This window comes from Mustela nivalis, assembly GCF_964662115.1.
Source record: "Mustela nivalis genome assembly, chromosome: 19".
NCBI classification, from domain to species: Eukaryota; Metazoa; Chordata; class Mammalia; order Carnivora; family Mustelidae; genus Mustela; species Mustela nivalis.
The window spans coordinates 9,978,126-10,000,641 of NC_139038.1; the positions used below are offsets into that span (position 1 = coordinate 9,978,126).

Below are 22,516 nucleotides of genomic sequence, written 5' to 3' on the forward strand. Positions count from 1 at the left end.
GTTTGTGAGACATTCTACAAATAACTTCCTAGACCCTTCAAAAGTATCAATGACGAGAGACACCTATTTTTCTTAATAATCGAATGTGCCTATGCATTGGGCCTACTGATTTTCAGAGGGAGTTTTCTGAATTATTTGCAAATAATCTGCAGTCGTTGCTTGACGCTTCCTCTTCTCTTTTTCTTCTCGAACCCTTACTTACTCCATCAAGATTCCAGGATGCTGCTGGAGACTGCTAGCCTGGTTTCTTAGAGTATCAGTGAGGGGCGGTGCTCAAGCAGAAGTCAGCCAGAGAAGAGGGTGGTTTCTGGTACATCTTTTTCATCATCCCACATGCACCTTCATGGGCTTCACGCCAGCACCTATACTCCACTGCGCTCTAGGAGGTTCTAGACAGGTCTACTCCCTCGCCAGGTGGTCTCCCGAGGGACAGGATTCACAGTATCGTGAATGTACTTAGTGCCACTGAGCTGTGCACTTCTAAGTGGTTAAAATGGTAAATTTTATGTTACGTGCATTTTACCACAATATAAAAAAGTAAAAAACGAAAAACATTCCTGAGTGCCTCCTGAGGACCTGGAGACACAGCAAACAAACATTGGCTGAATTCACTGTACACAGGGACAGAAATATAAATCAAGACTGCATGATGACGTCAAAGCGGGTCTCCAAAGCATTTCTATCAGAAGATCCCTTTGTGGGGCACCTGGGTGGCTCAGTGGGTTAGAGCCTCTGCCTTCAGCTCAGGTCATGATCCCAGGGTCCTGGGATTGAGCTCCTCTGCTCAGCAGGGAGCCTGCTTACCCCTCCCCCATCTCGCTCTGCCTGACTCTCTGCCTGCTTGTGATCTCTGTCTGTCAAATAAATAAATAAAATCTTAAAAAAAAAAAAAAAAAAAAAAGACCGCTTTATGGGAGTAAGACAACTGGCAGGCCCTCAGCCATCCCCCACTAGCTCCTGCCCCCGAGACCTTCAAGAATGAAGCACTCAAATACCAACAAAACATATTTCAAATAGTTTAATTTTAAAAATATTCTATTCAGTGCTAAAATATGTCTTCACTCACTGTTGCCCATTTCCATTTTCTTAAACTTTTTTGAACAAAAAATAAAATCACAAAGTTCAATTAAACATGCAAATTTCAAAGAAGAGGGAACTTTCTAGAAAGTCTGAGCTGGAGGAGTACTGGGGGGGGGGGATGGGTACTGTTGTCAGAACCTCAAATCCTCGCTGGGGCAGAGTCTGTGGCAGGAGGCAGGGGACCGCAGCAGGAGCAGGGGATGCTGGAATGCAATGTACAGGTGAGAACCGGGGAAAGCTCGGTGTGTGTTGGGGGAAGAGGATGGTTACAGCAGGGCACAAAGGACCGTCCACAGCCGGAGAGCCCACGAGAGGCAGGACAACTCAGGAATGGGCAGAAGCGCCAGGACAGCAGGAAACCTATACAGACTTTCCCGCCCTCGTGTAGAGCCCTTCCCTTCCCTCCAAAGTCTCTACCAGGCCTTCTCCCAAGGCAGCTTACAGGGCCCTAGCAGAATAGGAAGGTTCATGAAAGTACAGTCTCCATTCAAGTTCAAGTAACCTAGGCACTCTCTTCTCTAGAGGGCGCCTTCCACATCTCTTTCCTCCTGTAGAGGCGCCAGCAGCTCAGTCCAGAGGTCCTGGAGCAGAGACTGCTTGCTACCTGGAGGTGACAGATGGACCTCGGGACGGCTGCCGCTCCAGCCTCCTTGGGGTGCAAAAAAGACAGGAGTGCTCCTCTTCTCAGGAGCAAGCGGACACAGGTGCCAGGGACGGGAAGATGATGCCACGACCCCAAGTCCCACCTTCCAGCCCAGAAGGCTCCTATGTGCAGGCTCTGGACCCCAGTGCTTGCCCTTACCCCAGCAACAAAGCACGGCCAGAACCAGAATGCAATAAATAGAGGCAGGGGGCCAGGAGGCGGAGCGCGCCAGGACGGTGCTAGCTTTCTGATGCTGTCTGCGGCGCTGCGGGCTGGTCCCCGCAGAAGCGTTTCAGGGGCGGGGCACCGGAGTCTTCCTCTTCCTCGGCAACCTGAAAACAGAGCATGCAATTATAATACGGCCTCCCCTCTCTACTAGAACCTCCCATCCACCCTAACTGCAGCCCAGAAGCCCACCCGCAACCTTCCTGCAGACAAATTCCATCCTCCACCTCATAACCGGACACGCCAGTTTCCCTTGCTGCCTCCACACCCTATACTCAATGCTATAAAGTCTAATTCATATCAATAGAGTCCCTTTTTAAAAAAAAAAAAAAAAAAGGAAAACCCAAGGCGCCTGGGTGGCTCAGTGGGTTAAAGCCTCTGCCTTCAGCTCGGGTCATGATCTCAGGGTCCTGGGATCGAGCCCCGCATTGGGCTCTCTGCTCAGCGGGGCACCTGCTTCCCACCCCCCCCCACCTCTCTGCCTGCCTCTCTCCCTACTTGTGATCTCTGTCAAATAAATAAAATCTTTAAAAAAAAAAAAGCAAAACTGGAAAACCCAAAGTGTTCCTTACCTGTGTTTCTAGTGGAACTGGTTCTTCCTTCGTGAGGGTGGGAGGTTCATCAGCGACTTCTGAGGCAGGCAGGGAGGGCTCTGAAAAAGCAGCAAGGTCAGGGGGCCCTGGCTGGCTCAATCAGTTAAGCATATAACTCTTGATTTTGGCTCAGGTCGTGACCTTGTCGTTGTGAGATCAAGACCCGTGTCAAGTTCCACGTGGAGCCTGCTGAAGATTCTCTGTCTCGGGACACCTGGGTGGCTCAGGTGGTTAAGCCACTGCCTTCAGCCCAGGTCATGATCCCAGGGTCCTGGGATCAAGTCCCACATCGGGCTCCTTGCTCAGCAGGGGGCCTGCTTCTCCCTCTGCCTGCCTCTCTGCATGCTTGGTGCTCTCTCTCTCTGATAAATACATAAATAAGATCTTTAAAAAAAAAAAAAAAGTTCTGTGTCTCCCTCTCCCTCTCCCTCACCCCGCCCCTCTAAAAAAACAAAACAAAACAAAAACTAAAAAGGCAGCAAGATCAGTCCAACTGCACGGCCTCCTGCCTCAGGCTGAGGGAGCTTCCCTCAGAGCCACGCTGGTGAGGCCGGCACTGGCTGGGGAATCAACACATGTTATCAGAAGAAATGCACCAGATACAGTGGGAAAAGCATCATTTGCGAAGTCAGGAGGCATGAATCTGGAAACCTCGGTTCCACCAGTTACTGGCTATGCGACCCTGGACAGGCCATTTAAGCTTTCTAAGACTCCACTGCCTCGTCCGCACAGCGGAGACTACACTGCTATTCCCCGCGGTTTCAGAGCAGCACACCAGGCATCGACAGGAAAAGTGCCTCGCACAGAGCCGGCCGCTCGGGCATGCTGCCTGGTCTCTTCTTTCACCCCGCGAGCAGGGAAGACACAACCCTTCCCCTCAAAAGCCCACACTGTTAACAAATAGCTCAAGGCTGCCAGGCCAGAGGCACCTTCTCTAACCTCTTCCTCCAAAGAAAAGAAACTTCAAGAGTACAGGCCCCTCCAAGACGCTCGTCCTGGGCCGACTGCGACTCACCCTCCAGGGTCTCCTGGCCCAGCGTCGGGGGCTGGGAGTCGTCTGTGCGGAAGTCAGACGTGTGCGCTGGGCTCAGGGACTCACTCTGCTGGGGGCTGGGGCTCGAGTTGGTGCTGCTATCCACCTTGAGTTGATAGACATCGGACACCGAACTCTGGTTGCTGTTTTCATCTGAAAACAAACATGACAAAGGCAACAGCTGAGAGTAGTCATTTTTCTTGAGGAAACAGTGCACAGCAGAGGGCCGGGTGCCTCCTCAGGCAGCCATGGGCACAACCAAATGGAATGATCGCTGCCCAGACGCGCCCTGAGCCAAAGGCAGACAGACGAAAGTAGGGCAAACAGTCCCCAGTCTGAGTTGAATAATCTAAACATTTTCTTTTTCATAACATACATTCTAAGCACCAGAGGCAGCCAGAATCTTTAGGTTTATGCAACATTTATATTTCAGGAAGGTCAGGATAGGCTTGGCAATCCCTTCTTTATTACCCACCAATTAGAGTCTAGACGCGGTATTGTCTTACGTCCAATGGAAGGGAGGGACGCAGCTGTGCCCTCAACCTTTTTCCACACGGGGTGAGTAGAAAATGCTAAAGTCTGCGCGGCCTTCTTGGCTATCTCAAGGAAGGTGGTGGTACCGGCAGGTGGTCACACAGGCCCTTCAGCAGCCCCGGGGGCCACCTGACCGCCTGAGGACCGAGAAATTCCCACCTGGGAAGGTCTGTCTGAAGGCTGCAAGTCACTCCCTGACGTCCTCCCCCCCCCCCCCCCCCCGGCAGCAGCTGGTCCCCGGAGCTGACCCGTCCTACTGCTCTGACATGGCCGTTAATTCCTTCCACTCCACCACCTTGGGGCAGGCCTCCGGCTCTCGGTCCGGCGCCCTGCCACACCCCGACGGCCGCTCCTTCAGTCTCCTGTTCTCCCACCTGCCCTTCTCACCGGTGCCGGGGGGATCACTCTAAATCCTCCTGTGGCTCCCTGCTGCACGGAGGATACAATCCAAACTCCGGGGCTTCCCCAGGGCAGGCACAGATGGCCCTATCACAACCTACAGAATCTCGTCTGACCTCCAGGCTCACTGCCCACCCATCGTCCAGCTGCGCAGACCCGCTTCACGCACAGGTGTCCGGCAGGACTTGCTCTTTCCAGTCTTCCTGGAAAGCCCCAGTACAGAGCACTGTTCAGCTCAAGCACCACGTCCTCTGTGAGCCTGTGTCCCAGGCTCCCTTGGGTGGAAATGACCACCTCCTCTATCACGTTTCTGTTGTATCCCACGCACACCCACACTCATTATTTTACACGCCGATTTCCTTCTATTCCACGCTGTGCAGGCAGGCTTTGTGGCTCGCTCGTCCTGGGACCTCCAGTGTGCTACCCAGTACCTGGCACACAGTAGGCGTTCATCAAATGTTCACGGAATGAAAGGGACGGGCAGGATGGTGGCCAGATTGGGGAAAAGGGCCTTCATCCGTCTCCCAGAGCTTTAGTGATTACTGGACACCCCAAACATACCTAGAAGCCCGCTCCCTGGCATTCCCCTTCCTCTGTCATACTCCCTGACCTTGGGGAGTGGATACCTGCAGGCTCCCAGTCTTGTTCCAAAGGGAAAATCGTAAGCCCTGTCTAGTCTTTACTCCCACAAAGACCAGGATCTTCTACGCTAAAACAGAAGCAGCATTTTACTAGACAAAGAATAAAGCTCTGTCACTTCTGAGCTCAGGCAAACACTTCTTCCCTGAGCATCGGCTTCCTTCGATAGGGCTGATGATAACCGCCTGCGTTACATCACAGGCTGAGGTAAGGATAAAAACAAGAAACTCCAGGGCAAGTCCTTCTGAACAGCAGCCACCACCCAGGTGTGAAGCTAGTACGGGGACCGCAGGGCCAACGCAGGCGGGACGTTTCCTGAAGACTGATTCAGGAGGTGGAACTTGGCTGAAAGTGGACAGGAGAGGCCCCGGCTTTGGGCGGCCTACTCCAAGGCACTATCGTCATAAAACACACCATCTGAGAAGAGAGCTTCTGGGCCAGAAAGCCTAACACGGGGTCTGTCACTTACTGGTTATGTACCCTGAGATACAGAACTTCACCCCTCTGAGCCTCGGTTTCCCCAAATGGAACACGAAGCTCCGATCATCTGCCTTGCACAGTTGTTGTAAGGCTTCAAGGAAAAGACGTGATGTAAAGTGCCAGCAAGATCCCAGTAGAGCAGCAGGCACTGAAGGGGCACGTGGAACTATTCTTCCCGTCACGAATGGGTTCAGAGCTAAGTGCTGCTTTTTCCTGCAAGGAAGACAGAAGGATGCAACTCACCCTGGAATTCAAGAAGAAGAGAGGAATTGGCTGAGGCATCAGAGGGAAAGCCATTAGGTTCCCGGGCTGCTGAACTGTTCGATTTTGACTTTTCTTTCTAGAAAAGGAAAAAAAGAGGAATGTGACAGAGCCAAGCAGGAGACCCACAGAGAGGGAGAAGGGTGCTGTGGGAGACACCACAGAGGTCTGGATTAGGACTGAACAGGAGTGCCGACAACAGTGTGAGGATTTAGGACCCAAGGAATAACAGAATTCTGGATAAGGTGTCCCCAAGCCTCAGGGTCTCTGCTCTTTCTTGTAAAACGGATCCTGCCAGTGCTAATATCGTGACTCAGAAGGGAGAGGCAGACACGCGGGCTGCCACTAGCGCTCCCTGCACTTCTCTTCTGCTTTCTGCCCTGAGCAGAATGCTCTACCCCACCTATCCCTATGTGGAGGGAAGAGAAATACAGAGTACCCATTTGAGGATTCCTGTTCTGGTAGCACAGCAGGAAAAAGGAAAAATGGGTCTCTGATCGGACCCAGGAAAGAGTCGCTTTATACATAAGGCAAGTAGGGACAGGACAAAGAGGCCCCGCTAGCCTGATCACTGACCAGTCAAGCCATCCACCCAGAATGACCACCCCATGTGCACCTCTGTCTGTAACACCACTTCCGTCAAGCACGATGTAGGTTACACACGTGGGCAAACACAGGGCAAAGGTAAGCACTAGCTTGCGAGGAGTGAGCCCTAAGGAAAGGAAATAAATCCATCCAAACACTTCCAAAAGAGAGCACCCCAACAGCCCAAAGTTGAAATCTGGGAGAAAGCTCAAATTTACTATTTTATGCTTTTTATACATGTCTATTTGTTATACATAAATCTAATTTTTGTTACACTCAAACCCGCCGTCAATCAGCTGCACATTCACGAACCACTTTCCCTTCACTTTTTTCATACGCAGACATGATTTTAACGCAATCACACTTCACACTTCACCACAGAAACTACAAAAACACGATTTAAAAAAATTTATCTATTTGGAGAGAGCATGTGCTTGAGCGGGGCGGAGGTCAGTAGGAGAGGGAGGGAATCCCAAGCAGACTCCACACTGAGCAGCAGAGCCCGAAGTGGGGCTCGAACCCACGACACTGCGATCATGACCCAAGCCGAAACCAAGAGTCGGACACCCAACCAGCTGAGCCACCCAGGCGTCCTGCTGAAAACTTTGAAATATACACTTCGTAGAGTATGTGCCAATCTACTCTCTGGTCAGTGATGTCCCTGTCCCTCAGATCCTTCCCACTTCTTCACCAATTTGATTGTCATTTCCCATTTTCCTAATCTGGCAGGTCTATACTAGGTCCTTAGAGGATGGCCCTCTACCACGGACCGCTGGAGGGACGATAAACTCGGGGGCCTGAGCCAACACTGGGAGAAGCCCTTGGGAGACAAAGGGAGCTGGGTCCCGGGCAGGGAGAACTGGAATTAGGCAAGGGCCAGGGGCTTACATGTGAGAACTGGGTTAGGGCGGGGAAGGACTTTCTACCAGCGCCCGCGACTCCCCATTCACAAGCCCAAGAGATTTAACTGCCTGACCTTGGGCCCCTGTGGGTAATGGGACCACTAGAGCCAGGACTGGATGAAAAAATCAAAAGTGGTAGCAGAGGGCGCCTGGGTGGCTCAGTGGGTTAAGCCGCTGCCTTCGGCTCAGGTCATGATCTCAGGGTCCTGGGATCGAGGCCCGCATCGGGCTCTCTGCTCAGCAGGGAGCCTGCTTTCCTTCCTCTCTCTGCCTGCTGCTCTGCCTACTTGTGGTCTCTTTCTCTCTGTCAAATAAATAAATAAAATCTTTAAAAAAAAAAAAAAAAAAGTGGTAGCAGAGCTGCCCTAACTTTCACCCACCAGCTCCCTGGGGCTGGCAGGGACCAGGAAGGACAGCAGCTCCCAGACAAAGGCAGCACCCGGGAGACCGGTACTAGGGAACTCCCTGGGAGGGAGGGGAAGAGGGAGCAGGGGTGAGGGAAAGGCTGAATCCTAAAGCTCACGCAGTGACCTAAATTCACCGGGAGGAAGGAAAACCACAGGCCGGGCTTACATCTACCCTCAGCTACATATCGCTAACCAAGGCAGCTCAGAGTTCTCAGGAAATAAGAAATAAGTGCACAGAAAACACTAGCGACACTGGAAGAAACAAGCACCATTAAAGACAATAAATAGAAGAAGCTATACTAGAAGGAGGAGGCTAGGAAGACATGAGAATTTGCATAAAACCGTAAGTCTCGGGGCGCCTGGGTGGCTCTGGTGGTTGAGCGTCTGACTACTGATTTTGGCTCAGGTCATGACCGCCAGGTGATGAGACTGAGCCCCTCACTGGGCTCGGGGCCCAGTGTGGAGCCTGCTTAGGATTCTTTCTCTCCCTCTCCCTCTGCCCCCTAACCCCCCCTCCACCCCAACTCAGGTGTGACACTCTCTCTCTCCAAAAAATATGAAAAAAAAAATTAAAACATAGTCTCCTCAGAAAGATAAGGATGCTGGAAAGTTGTTTTGAAGAACCACCAATTGAGGAAATTTGGTATGGTTAATGTAATTGTTGAAAATAAAAATGAAGCGACAGAGTCTAGTAGCAGAAATAGATACAGCTGAAAACAAGCAAAACCTTGGTTGAGAAATCAAGAGTACATGAGAAAGAAAGAGATGAAACAAATGATAAGGAAAAATGAAGAAGCTAGATATCAACATCACAGGATAGTCTTACAGAAGTCCTGGGAGAGCAAAGACAGGGAAGAAATTCCAGAAGTTTCCAGGAATGCAAGACCACCTAGGAAGAATCCAGAAGAATTAGTGTGACACTAGATTGTTCAACAGCAACACCAGAAGCACAACAATTGAGTAATAGTTTCAAAATGCTGAAGGAAAACCTAGAATTTCAGAGGTGGGTAAAATAATCAGTTAAACATAAAAGTGAAACAAAGATATTTTCAGGAGTAAAAAGATACTTTTCAGAAAGTTTTCCCCACAAAAGCTCTCTCTGACGAAACTCTTGGAAGGTATGTTGCAGTAAGAAAAATGAATCTAGGAGAAAGCTATGATAAAATAGGTGCAAAGAGTACATAATACGTAACATTTACTTTGTCTAACTCAGCAGTGACTAAAACAAGAAACTTCTGTAAGAACTGAAATATCTGACCTGAAATTCCAGTCAAAACTGAGGACAGAGTAGGGATGGAAGTAGGAGAGGAGGGAAGGAGAAGCGGTTAAAAATGTGTTACGGGGGGCGCCTGGGTGGCTCAGTGGGTTAAAGCCTCTGCCTTCGGCTCAGGTCATGATCTCAGGGTCCTGGGATCGAGTCCCGCATCGGGCTCTCTGCTCAGCAGGGAGCCTGCTTCCTCCTCTCTCTCTGCCTGCCTTCCTGCCTGCTTGTGATCTCTCTGTGTCAAATAAATAAATACAATCTTAAAAAAAAAAAAAATGTGTTACGGGTGTTACCAGGTTCCAAGGGTAATGCAGACTTTGATAAGCTTCATACATTGACATGGAAGAACAGGAGGTAGAAGTCTTATTAAGTTAGAAGTAGGTAATAAAAAAATGAAAACAGAATGCAGAACTTTCTAATCAGCAAAGAAAAGTTTGTCTAGCCATTATGAGGCAAAGAGAGAAAAAAAAAAGAGTGTATTATGGCAAAACTCCTTGTGCATATTAATAAAATTTTTAGGTGGTCAAACTTCCCCAGCCGTCCTGGCCGCTAGATGCCACACAAGCTATTACAAACACACACGGTAAATACATAAGTTCTGAGGCAATTTCTAGGAGACTCCTACTAAAAATGATGAAAATTCTATCTGCCCATCCTTCTGCTCTGCTGGTTAGAGCCTAAATGTGTAGAATAAATGGCTGGATCTTGACCTCGGAATACAAGGTCAAAACTGGCTCAGAGGAACGGGGAGTTACTTAATGGTATAGAGTTTAGTTTTGCAGGATGAAGAAGCCTAGAGAATCACTGCACAAGGTGAACGTACTTAATACCACTTAATACCACTGCACAAGGTGAATGTACTTAATACCACTAAACTGTACATGTAGACATAAAAAAACACTGTATATTTAAAAAATGGTTAAAATGGTAAATTTTATGGTACGTTAAACTAAAATTAATTTATTAATAATTCTCATTATTCTCTTTAAAAGTTTAAAAAAAAAAAAAAAAGGAGCAGAAAGCCTGGAAGAAACCTGGGCCCCTGGAGGTTTCAGGGGCAGAACCACACCAGTTCCGGAATACAAGCTTCTAAGCACTAGCCATAGACGACTAGGAAAATGAGTCAAATAAACTTCTTAAACCACTGCTATCTTGAGTTTTCTGTCACCCACAGCGAAACCTAATGCTAATACACCCAATAAACAAAAAACACGAAACAGGTTACAGAAGAGAATTTCAAGACACACTAAACCAAACATAAATCAAAAGGAGACAGGGTAGAAATTGTAATATCAAATAAAATCGAATTTGAGGAGAAAAAATTTGGGGTATAAGGGACAAAGAAGGACATTATATACTGGTAAAATGAACACCAGGTCAAGATGACATAACAAGGGGCGCCTGGGTGGCTCAGTGGGTTAAAGCCTCTGCCTTCAGTTCAGGTCATGATCCCAGGGTCCTGGGATCGAGCCCCACATCGGGCTCTCTGCTCAGCAGGGAGCCTGTTTCCTCCTCTCTCTCTCTGCCTGACTTTCTGCCTACTTGTGATCTCTGTCAAATAAATAAATAAAATCGTAAAAAAAAAAAACAAACAGATGACAAAATAATAACAATGGCATAATCGTATAAATACATCAAAAACAGTTTCAAACAAAACATGACAAGTGACCCATCAGCCGTGAAGCAGCAAATATATCAACAATTTCACACACCCTTCTCAGAAACATAATAGGACAAAAACACAAAACAGTAAGCAATGATACACAAGATTTGGGTTAACATAATAAATGCTTCAATTGTTTAAGTCATACCTAGAGAATATATTTGTTTTAATCACAAGTGAGTGGTCTGAAAACCAATCATGTACCAGATAAGATCACAAAAAAAGTCCCAATAATCCCAAAGAACTAATATCCTATTAATTCAATAAAATCAGTACACCAAATTTAAAAAGATAGTTAAAACATCTCATATATCTAGAAATTAAAAATCATTCTATTAGTGCTTGCCTTGGTAGCACATATACTCAAAAAAAGAAAAATCATTCTAATAAATAAACTTTGGGGGCGACTGGGTGGCTCAGTGGGTTAAAGCCTCTGCCTTCAGTTCAGGTCATGATCCCAGGGTCCTGGGATCGAGCCCCACATCGGGCTCTCTGCTCAGCAGGGAGCCTGTTTCCTCCTCTCTCTCTCTGCCTGCCTTTCTGCCTACTTGTGATCTCTGTCAAATAAATAAATAAAACCGTAAAAAAAAAAACAAACAGATGACAAAATAATAACAATGGCATAATCGTATAAATACATCAAAAACAGTTTCAAACAAAACATGACAAGTGACCCATCAGCCGTGAAGCAGCAAATATATCAACAATTTCACACACCCTTCTCAGAAACATAACAGGACAAAAACACAAAACAGTAAGCAATGATACACAAGATTTGGGTTAACATAATAAATGCTTCAATTGTTTAAGTCATACCTAGAGAATATATTTGTTTTAATCACAAGTGAGTGGTCTGAAAACCAATCATGTACCAGATAAGATCACAAAAAAGTCCCAATAATCCCAAAGAACTAATATCCTATTAATTCAATAAAATCAGTACACCAAATTTAAAAAGATAGTTAAAACATCTCATATATCTAGAAATTAAAAATCATTCTATTAGTGCTTGCCTTGGTAGCACATATACTCAAAAAAAGAAAAATCATTCTAATAAATACACTTTGGGGGCGACTGGGTGGCTCAGTGGGTTAAGCCTCTGCCTTTGGCTCAGGTCATGATCAAAGGTTCCTGGGATCGAGTCCCACATTGGGCTCTCTCCTCAGTGGGGAGCCTGCTTCCCCCTCTCTTTCTGTCTCTCTGCCTACTTGTGATCTTCGCCTGTAAAATAAATAAATAAAATCTTAAAAAAAAAAAGAAAAAAGAATATCACAAATAACTTCACACCAGCACATGTGAAAACTCTTGATCAGTGTTCAAGGTGTCACTGGCATTGGAATGGGCCAACTAATTCCTCATTATACAAGACTGAGCCATCCACTGCCAAAAGTTTAGCATTACTGGCCAACTAAAAAGTGCCCTGCCTCATTTCTAAATACAACTGGGAAATGAAGAAAGGTGAGGACCTAGCACCGAGACTTATTAAAGAACCAATGGCCTATTTGCAATGGATAAATTTCTAGGAATACATAAAAGGCAAAATAAGTACCAAAACCAGAGATAACCGAAAAGCATCAATCACCATTAAAACTACCATGATGATAATGAAGGCCCAGAAAGTACTAAAGATGACATCTACCAAACTTTCTCATTTTCACCAGTTGTTCTAGAAATCAAGAGGGGAAATTGCCTAATTTATTCAGGAGGTGAATGTAATCTTAATACTATAACAAGGTAAAGCTAGGATAATAAAAGAAAATCTAGACCAATTTCACTTATGAACCAATGTAAATATCTTAAATGAAGTATCTGTGAATTGAACACTGCATTCTACGAGGGGGAAAGAAAGCATATCCAAGTAGAATTTCTCTCTCTCTCTCTCTCTTTTTTTTTTAATGTATTTATTTGACAGAGAGAGATCACAAGCAGACAGGCAGAGAGAGAGAGGAGGAAACAGGCTCCCCGCTGAGCAGGGAGCCTGATGCTGGACTCGATCCCAGAACCCTGAGATCATGACCTGAGCAGAAGGCAGAGGCTTTAACCCACTGAGCCACCCAGGCGCCCCTAGAATTTCTCTTATGCATACGAGAATGTAAAAGTTTCAACATCAGAAACTTTATTATATAATTCACCCTACTAAAAGATTACATATTAGAGGAGGAAAATGGCATGAACATTTCAGTAAATTCAGGAAAGGCAGCTGGATAAAGTCCAACATCTATTCATAATTTTTAATAAATTTTAGGAAACTAAAATGAGGAGGGAAGTTTTATTTTGATAAAGGCTATTTTCCAAAAAACCTACAGCAAGAGAGAAAATCTGTCCTACTTAGTATTAATACTAAATTTAGTATAATTTAGTATGAAATATATACAAATCAATATAATTTGGTATAATTTAGTAGAATAGTATAAATAAAAATCTCTCTAGCCCAGGACAAAATAAGTAACAAAAAAAAAGAGAATGGAGAGCTCAAAGACAGACTAGATATGAATATGGTATACAACAAAGATGATATCACAAATCAAGAGAGAAAGTAAATAGTAATAGTAAACAGTATTAGGGCAGATAGCCCTCTGTGTAATGGAAAATTAAAATTAGATTCATATCTCCATCATTAACAAAAAAAAATACAAAACGTAACAGGAGATGGAGATGTCCTTTATGATCATGCAATGTAGAATAATTCTGAAACAAGACTCAAGAAGCAAAAACCTTAAGAAAAAATTGATGAATCTGACACAAAAAAATGAAAGGCCTATTACCGATAAAGTTATCAGAGAGGCGACATGTCAGACGGAACACCTGCAGGGTAACAATCTGACCGGAGCGTTCTATATCTAGGATATCAACAAATCCATGCAAATCAAAAGGTAAAGACAGGAGACCCAATACAAAAGTAAGTAAAAGAAATCAGAGAAGACGATATTTAAGTGGATAAAAAGGAAATCTGAGGGGCACCTGGGTGGCTCAGTGGGTTAAGCCACTGCCTTCGGCTCAGGTCATGATCTCGGGGTCCTGGGATCAAGTCCCGCATGGGGCTCTCTGCTCAGCAGGGGGCCTGCTTCCCTTCCTCTCTCTCTGCCTGCCTCTCTGCCTGCTTGTGATCTCTGTCAAATAAATAAATAAAATCTTAAAAAAAAAAAAAAGGAAATCTGAAGAGATGAAATCATTCACCTCACAACAAATAATCAGGAACACGGGAAATATTTTTAGACAACTGAGGCACCTGGGTGGCTCAGTGGGTTAAAGCCTCTGCCTTCGGCTCAGGTCATGGTCCCAGGGTCCTGGGATCGAGCCCTGCATCAGGCTCTCTGCTCCACAGGGAACCTGCTTCCTCTTCTCTCTCTGCCTGCATCTCTCCTACTTGTGATCTCTGTCTGTCAAATAAATAAATTAAAAATCTTAAAAAAAAAAAAAAAAGACAACTAACAGGATGGCAGGACTGATCGTACCATATGCCAATGAAGTTGTAGAAGCCGGAAGGCCCTGGCACTCCTGGGGAAGTGTACTAACTACACTGGTGCAGCCCTTCTGGGGAGAGATCAGGCAACAGCTGTGTTTTTGTTTTGTTTTGAAGATTTTATTTTTTTATTTGACACAGAGAGAGCACAAGCAGGGGGAGCAGCAGGCAGATAGAGAGGGAGAAGCAGATTCCCCATTGAGCAGAGAGCCCAACATGGGGCTTGATCCCAGGACCCCAGGATCATGACCCGAGCAGAAGGCAGAAGCTTAGCCAACTGAGCCACTTTGGGCAGCAGTTATTAAAAACAATTGGTATATACACCCTTCATAGCATTCCCACTCCCGGGCATCTACCCCACAAGTCATCCAGAAGGATGCTCTGAGGTTTGGTCACTCTAGTCATCTGTGCTCCCAAAAAGCTGGAGGCAACAAACAGACCCACGCTCAGACACTTGAAATATGGCAAAGGGGCGGGTGGTAGCTGGGTGGCTCTGTTGATTGGGCATCTGCCTTTGGCTCAGATCATGATCTTAGGGCCCTGGGACTGACCCCCATGTTTGGCTCCCTGCTCAGTGGGGAGCCTGATTCTTCACCTGCTGCTTCCCCGGCTTGTGCTCTCCCTCTCTCTCTCAGATAAATAAGTAAAATTTTAAAAAAGAAAGAAAGATGACAAAGGGGCTCTATAGAGTAGGAGGAAAAGAACAGTCTTTTCAATAAATGGCACTGGGACAAATGCACATCCAGGTGGGAAAAAATGAAATCGGGCTCCTACTTCAAAATACACAAAAATCAATGCCAGGTGTGTTGTAAAGGGAAACTGAATAATGAGCCTGTAGAAGACTATATGGAAGATTACCTCTGTGGCCTCGAAGGAAGAGGAGAATTTAAACATTTCAAAGTACTAACTGTAACAGAGAAGATTATTTTGTCCACATTGAAATTAGCAACTTCCGTGACTCAAGGCAGCCTAAAGAAAGTGCAAAGGCAGACGTGGAATGGAAAAAGGTCTGCCTAGTAGAGAATCAATAAAAACTTTGTGTCTAGAACACAGGGAATTCCTACAAGTCACAAGGAAGAAACAAGCAAATGGATGAAAGAGACAATTCCTGAAACAGGAAATCGGAGACGTTCAACCCTAAACGTTGAAAAGGTGCTCCATGTTGTTAGTAATTACATACTTAGTCACCAAGTTAAAAGCACAAGTTCCTTACCTATAAAAAACAATACCAACTGTTCATGAGGATGGGGAGTCATGAGAACTCTCCTATTTCTGGTGGGAATAGACTGGTGCCATCACTTTGAGAAAGAGTTCGGCATGAACGACTGTAAGTCGACATAGGCAGACTCCGAGACCCAGCAATTCCACTGCCAGGAACGTATCCTAGGAAAACCCACGTATCTGCTGACCCATATAATGAATAAGAATGTTCACAGGAGCATGATTTCTGGGAATAACCCAAATAGCCATCTACAGGAGGACCCGAGAGGTAACTCATGGTCCGGGCCCATAATAAAATCCCACCCAGCACTGGAGAGGGACAAACATCGATCAATTTTACAAACATTACACTGTGCAGAAAAAGACACGAAACAGATCATTTATGATGCTGTTTACATAAAGTTAAAGAGGGCGCCTGGGTGGCTCAGTGGTTTAAGCCGCTGCCTTCGGCTCAGGTCATGATCTCAGGGTCCTGGGATCGAGTCCCGCATCGGGCTCTCTGCTCAGCAGGGAGCCTGCTTCCCTCTCTCTCTCTCTGCCTGCTTCTCTATCTACTTGTGATTTCTCTCTGTCAAATAAATAAATAAAATCTTTAAATATATATATATATATAAAGTTAAAGAAGTGTTTACAGGGATGCCTGGGTTAAGCTGGTTAAACTGGTTAAGCTGCTGCCTTCGGCTCAAGTCATGATCCCAGTGTCCTGGGATCGAGTCCCACATCCGGCTCTCTGCTCGGCGGGGAGTCTGCTTCTCCCTCTGCCTCTGCCTGCCACTCTGTTGGCCTGTGCGCTCTCTCTCTCTGACCAATAAATAAATTTAAAAAAAAAAGAAAGAAAGAAGTGTTTACAAATGAGTAGAGAAGTGGTAAGAAAAGCAAAAGTAGGAGAAAGACCCTCGGGCCAGCGAGGGGAAGTTGGGACGAGTCCAGCAGAGGTTTCTCGGGAAGTTGGCAATGCTCTATGTTTTAACCTGCGTGATTTTTACCAGGGTACTAGCTTTATGTTTCTTCCTTATGCCCTATATTTAGGACTTACATTCTTTTCTGTGTGTTTTTCTATTTATTTATTTTTAAAATGTATTTATTTGAGAGAGAGCGAGAGGCAGTGAGAGAACGCGGGAGGAGAGAAGGTCAGAGGGAGAAGCAGCCTCCCCACGGAGCTGGGAGCCCGATGTAGGACTCGATCCTGGGGCTCCGGGATCACGACCTGAGCCGAAGGCAGTCAATTAACCAACTGAGCCACCCAGGCGCCCTCTGTATGAGTTTTAAATCTGAGCTTTTTGAAAACAATTTGGGAACACAAGTTGGAGACAATCTGGGTCTTCACCACGCGGGGAAGGTGTAGGTGAATGCGGTCACTGCGTGTAAGAGAACACAATGCAAGATGCAAAGGCAGTAACTCTATTTACAGTTACAGAAACTCGGACGGTTCTCAAAAACAAGGCTGAACAAAAGAAAAGAAACAAGTTTTAGCACAATGCTCTATAAATTTTAAGATACAAATACCATGCAATGCAATGTACTTTTCTTTCCTTCTCTTTTTTAAAGATTTATTTAATTGAGAGAGAGAGAGAGAGAGACGGAACACTTAAGAGCACATGAGCAGGAGAGGCAGAAGGAAAGGGAGAGAGAATGTTAAGCAGATTCCACACTGAGTGCAGAGCCCAGGGGGCTCTATCCGCCCCCCCCCCGCCCCAGGGTCCTATCTCACCACCCTGAGCTCATGACCCAAGCAGAAACCAAGAGTTGGACGCTCAACTGACTGCGGCACCCATGTGCCCCAGCACTATGTAGCTTTCAAGAATACACTGCTATCCACATAAACCCAGGGAAGAGGGATTAGAAAAGTATATACATACATAAAACACGTATAATACACTATAGCGGATAGCTAGGCAGGTAAGAGCAGCAGTCAGCAAACTTTTTCTTACGGTGCCAGATAAGAAATATTTTAGGCTTTGCAGGAGTTTAGGTCTTATGGCAACTAATCGCCTCTGCTGTTACGACTCAAAAGCGGACACAGACGATGAGGAAACCACTGGGCATAGCTGTGTTCCAATAAAACCATATTGACAATCACAAGAAGCAGGTCTGGGCTGTGGTTCACTAAGCCTTGGAAAAAAAGGAAGGGTTAAGAAGAGGGAATAAAGGGGGGAAATAATACAGAAAGAGAGGCTTTGCATGGATCGACCACCTTCAAGGGTGCCTTGAAGTACTTTCAACTCAATTTTGGGTAATAAATTCCTTTATAATTAAGAGACAACCAAGGAAAGAACCAAAGGAAATAAACGGTACCTTTTTGTTGTTTTGATTTTCTTCCACACTTACCTCCTTGCTGTCTGTCACAGGAACCCATTTAAATATCCTAAGGGACGTGTCACCCACGGTCACCCACTTTTTCTCCCTGAAAGAAAAACACTTCTTAAAACCGATAATGGAACAGATTTTTTGCTCATGTGATTTGCTACTTCTCAGTGGATCATTCCTTCAATCTTTTTAAATATTTTTTAAAATTTAAGTTTATTCTATTTCAGTCATGTCTATACTCAACGTGGGGCTCAAACTCACAAGCCCAACATCAAGGGGAACATCCTCTCCAACTGGGCCAGTTAGGTGCCCCAATCTCCTTCAATCTTAAACATCTTCTAAACTTCTTTCCATCAAATTATACCTATATCCTACCTTGCAAATCATCCCTTCCAGAAAGACTTTCCTATCAAATTCCTTTGGCTCTGTACCCCCTACTACCCTTTTCTCAGTGTACCAAAGCCCTTTTTTTTTTTTTTTTTTAGAATTTATTTATTTATTTGACAGAGAGAGATCACAAGTAGGCAGAGAGGCAGGCAGAGAGAGAGAGGAGGAAGCAGGTTCCCTGCTGAGCAGAGAGCCCGATGCGGGACCCGATCCAAGGACCCTGGGATCATGACCTGAGCCGAAGGCAGTGGCTTAACCCATTGAGCCACACAGGCGCCCCCCAAAGCCCTTTTTACCTCACACACTACATCCGTACTGAGTACCAGCACACTCAGGTATCTACCTGGAATTATTTCTTTATTTTTCAAAAAGTAATTCAGGGGCACCTGGGTGGCTCAGTCAGTTAAACTGCTACCTTCTGCCCAGGTCATGATCCCAGGGTCCTGGGATTGAGCCCTGCATGGGCTCCTTGCTCAGCTGGAACCCTGCTTCACCCTCTCCTCCCCACTCGTGCTCTCTCTCTCAAATAAATAAAATCTTGAAAAAAAAAGTAATTCAATTCCACTAATATTTATAAAGCCCTATTACACAAGGCCCTACAGGAGATAAAGAATGTATAAGATATGGTCCCACATAGCAGCACATAGGACTAAAAAACTAAGTAAGGGCATCATCGTGATACATGGTGATAAGTAAGTTGAGAAAAGGGGCACCTGGGTGGCTCAGTGGGTTAAAGCCTCTGCCTTCAGCTCAGGTCATGATCTCAGGGTCCTGGGATCGAGCCCCACATCAGGCTCTCTGCTCGGCAGGGAACCAACTTCCCTTCCTCTCTCTGCCTGCCTTTCTACCTACTTGTGATCTCTTGTCAAATAAATAAAATAAAAATCTTTTTAAAAAGGGGGGGAGTGAGAGAAACTTTAAAGCATCAAATCATTGTAGTACTTATAAAAAAAAAAAAGGAAGTTGAGAAGAAGGCTGAAAGACTGGGCTATGGCATGGAAGGAGTTCCTAGGACCTCTGTGCAACTGTGGTTGAAACATGATTCCACTTAGAAATAACTGCAGCGGGGCACCTGGGTGGTTCAGTGGGTGAAGCCTCTGCCTTCAGCTCAGGTCATGATCTCAGGGTCCTGGAATCGAGCTCCACATCGGGCTCTCTGCTCAACGGGGAGCCTGCTTCCTCCTTTCTCTCTGCCTGCCTCTCTGCCTACTTGTGATCTGTCAAATAAATAAATAAAATCTTAAAAAAAAAAAAGAAAGAAAGAAAGAAAGAATTGCAGGCACAGGATGGGGTGCTTCCAAGCCTTACAATGGTTTCTGAAACCTTAAAGCAAAGACTGCTTTAAGGTTTTATCTTACAGAGAAAGCTACGTTTGAGATAAGCCTTAAAAAAATTAAGGCTAAAAGAAATTTCCCCCATTTGGGGACATGCAAGTGACATTCTTGAATAAGAACCAGATAATGGACAAGCAGAGTTGGGGAGCCTAAAAGTTTCAAGTCCAAATGTAAGGTTACAAAAAAGAACAAAAAAAAGAAAGAAAGAAAGAAAAAAAAAGGAACTATTGTGAATGCTGATATTGACGATGCTGTTCAGCAAACAGACTTAGGAAATCAAAATCCACTCCTGGACAGACCATTCCACTTCCTCCTTTACTCAGCGAATACTACACATGACCCTGTGCTAGACCCTGGGGACACAGGCAGCAAGATGTGCAGACCCTAGATTCACAGAGCCTCATTCCAAGTTGGAAACAGCTCATTCATTCCATAGTCAATCATTACGTTTGACAACATCAAACCGCCCCTTCTGTTAAGTTAAAAAGTCAAATACAGGAAATGTCTTATAATTCAATCTAATACAATCGTGGAAAGTTCTATGAAGGGGACCTGATTTAGATTAGGGATCTTAAAAGGTGTCCTTTAAGAAAGCAAGTTTTATGCAGAGCTAGGAGTTAACTAGGCAGGGAGGAAAAGAGGGTAGAGGATGTCAGGCAGCATGTGGCTCCAGCTGAAAGATGACAAGAAACTCCCAGAAAGAGGGCAGTTTGAGGCTGGTCTGGTGAGATGGCAAGGACCATCTGGTCTTTAACCTAAGATCAGGAAGTCACCGAAGCCTTGTTTCTACAGCAGGGGAGGGCGATGGCAATATTTACTCTCCAGAAAAGTGAAATCACCCTGGGGGTGTCTGGGTGGCTCAGTGGGTTAAAGCCTCTGCCTTTGCTCCAGTCATGATCCCAGAGTCCTGGGATCGAGCCCCGTATCGGGCTCTCTGCTCAGTGGGGAGCCTGCTTCCTCCTCTCTCTCTCTGCCTGCCTCTCTGCCTGCTTGTGATATGTCTGTCAAATAAATAAATAAAATCTTAAAAAAAAAAAAAAAAAAGTTAAATCACTCTGAGAGCAGTGTGAGGAATGGACTGGGTAATGGGGCAAGAGCTGAAGCGAGCTAAGAGTTCCAGGGGAGAGAGGATGGTCATCTGGCCTAGGCTGCTGGGGGCTGGGCGCTGGGGGTGGGAGGATCTGCGGGTAGAGACTGCCCAAAGAGAAAGGTGTGGTGGTTCTTAGGTTTCACCAAAAAATCCTAGATTTGGAGGTGGAAAAAAAAATCATTATTTAACCAATATAGAACCCTTATATACGAGATAAGGAACTTGTGGGGAATTGAACAAATAAACAACCCCCCCCCCCAAAAAAACCCCAGGTAATGATGCCCCCTATAGGGGTGGAGGTCTTGGGAAGGAAGGCTTCCTGGAGGGAGCTAACCCCTAACCGGGCTTTAAAGCTCTGACTCGGAGTCAGCCAGAGAAAGGGCTGGAGCAGAGCAGTGGGTGTTAGACGTGAACGGCGTAAACCGTCGGAGTTCCTGGTCCAGGACAGGCGGACGACCGGCCCCGCAAGGAACAGGACACAAGCCGTTCCCGAGCGAGGGCAGCTCTCGACTCCCTCCCCAGCGCGCAGCACGAGCCTGCCCCGCAGGCTCCGCGCGGCCCAGCACCGGGGGAAGACAGGGGGGCTCCGAGGCCGGGACGGCCACGCCGGCGCTCGGGGCAAATTCCGCGAGCCGCTCTCGGCAAACTTAGAACGGATACGTAGAGCGCCCGGTCCGGCCGGCGGGAACCCCCCGGACACGTCAGCTACTGCAGCGGGCAGCTCGGATCGCGAAGGGCTCCGGAGACCCGCGACCGCGGGGAGGAAGCGGCGGGGTCCTGCGTGCGGACCCAGCCCCGCAGCCCCCCGCGCAGCCGGAAGCCCGCAGCCCCGCCGGGAGACGCGCGGCCCGCGGGCAGGTGGGCGGGCCCACGAGCCGGGCGCCCCCCTGATTGGTGGGAGCCGGCGCGCCCTCTGACCTCACGCCGACGCGAGCTGCGCCCTCCTCCCGCCTTGTCGCGCTCCCCCCTCCCCCCAAGCGTCCGCCGGTCGGCTCCCACCCCGCCAGCCAGTCCCGCGCTCCTGTGGGCCTGGGCCGGCGACCCCGGCGGCACCCTGGGGTCCGGCCCCTCACCATTTCCGCACTTTCTCGATGGCCGCCATCACCTTCTTGATGTCGTCCTTGGCCCGACTGCGGGTCTCGGCCCGGACCGACCGGCCCGACATGGCGGCAGCGGGAGCGGCGGGGGCCGGGACACTGCTCCCAAGACACGGGGAATCGCGCGCCTCACGCGCCGCCGCCCGCCCGCCGCAGCAGCGTCACCGCGGCCGTCGCCCCCTCCGTGCGCGCGTGCGCGAGGAAGCGCGCGCACCCGCCCGCCTCTTGGGGCTCGAGGCCTCAGCGCGCCTGCGCGCCCCGCCCCGGGCGGCTGTCCCTGGGCGCCCTGGGAGTCCCCTCGGTCCCCAAGCGGGCAGGGGAGCGCGGCAGGCGGGCGGCACGTGCTGCGGGCAAGGCGAGGTGCGAGGCGCTCCCAGTGGGGTCCCTGGCTGCCAGGGGGCTTGGGGGTTGGCACCTTGGTCCTCTGGCCGTGGTTGCTGCCTTGACTTACGTTTTAGGCCCTTGACCCTAACAGGTGCGCGGTTCTGTCCGTCTGGTGTCCAGCACCCTCGCTTTCCAGATAGCGCTGCTGGGCTCCAACCGCAGAATTTCACACCTTTCTCAAGAATGCCTCCCGAACTTGGCTCACACCTGTTCCCCAGCCGGAGTTCTCGCGTCGCTTTACCTGGCGAACTGACCAGTGACCCTTGCAACGTCCAGATCCGACTCAGAGAAGCCCTGCCCTGATCTCAGGTTCCATTTCGCTCTCTACGTCCTGGTCTGGTTTAATCCGGTGCCGGTGTCGTCCAAGGGCGATGTGGTCAATGCTGAGGACAAAATCCGGGTTTTGCCTTCCGAGAGCGTCCAGTTTGGAAGAACACGCCGACCAGAAAACGGGCGTTTAAAATGTCCTTTTATAAATGATAGGCTTAAGTAAGTTCAAGGTGCTATGACAGCCCTAATCCACAT

The 22,516-nt window shown here is 47.4% G+C and overlaps 1 protein-coding gene across 2 annotated transcripts; it reads right to left on the reverse strand.

Annotated features, from left to right (window-relative positions):
• Positions 1 to 1,003: 1,003 nt before the first annotated feature.
• BCL7B (BAF chromatin remodeling complex subunit BCL7B) lies at positions 1,004 to 21,867 on the reverse strand. Of its 2 annotated transcripts, XM_082714235.1 has the most exons (7): positions 21,584 to 21,803; positions 17,721 to 17,796; positions 8,608 to 8,670; positions 5,870 to 5,966; positions 3,557 to 3,727; positions 2,521 to 2,600; positions 1,004 to 2,055 (listed from the first exon to the last, which is right to left on the reverse strand). In XM_082714235.1, exons 1-7 carry the CDS (start codon positions 21,673 to 21,675, stop codon positions 1,963 to 1,965), a joined length of 672 nt encoding a protein of 223 aa, XP_082570361.1. In that variant the 5' UTR covers positions 21,676 to 21,803; the 3' UTR covers positions 1,004 to 1,962. The 2 variants fall into 2 exon arrangements, with proteins under 2 accessions (XP_082570361.1, XP_082570362.1); XM_082714236.1 differs by lacking the exon at positions 8,608 to 8,670 and having other exon boundaries at positions 21,584 to 21,867.
• Positions 21,868 to 22,516: the final 649 nt, after the last annotated feature.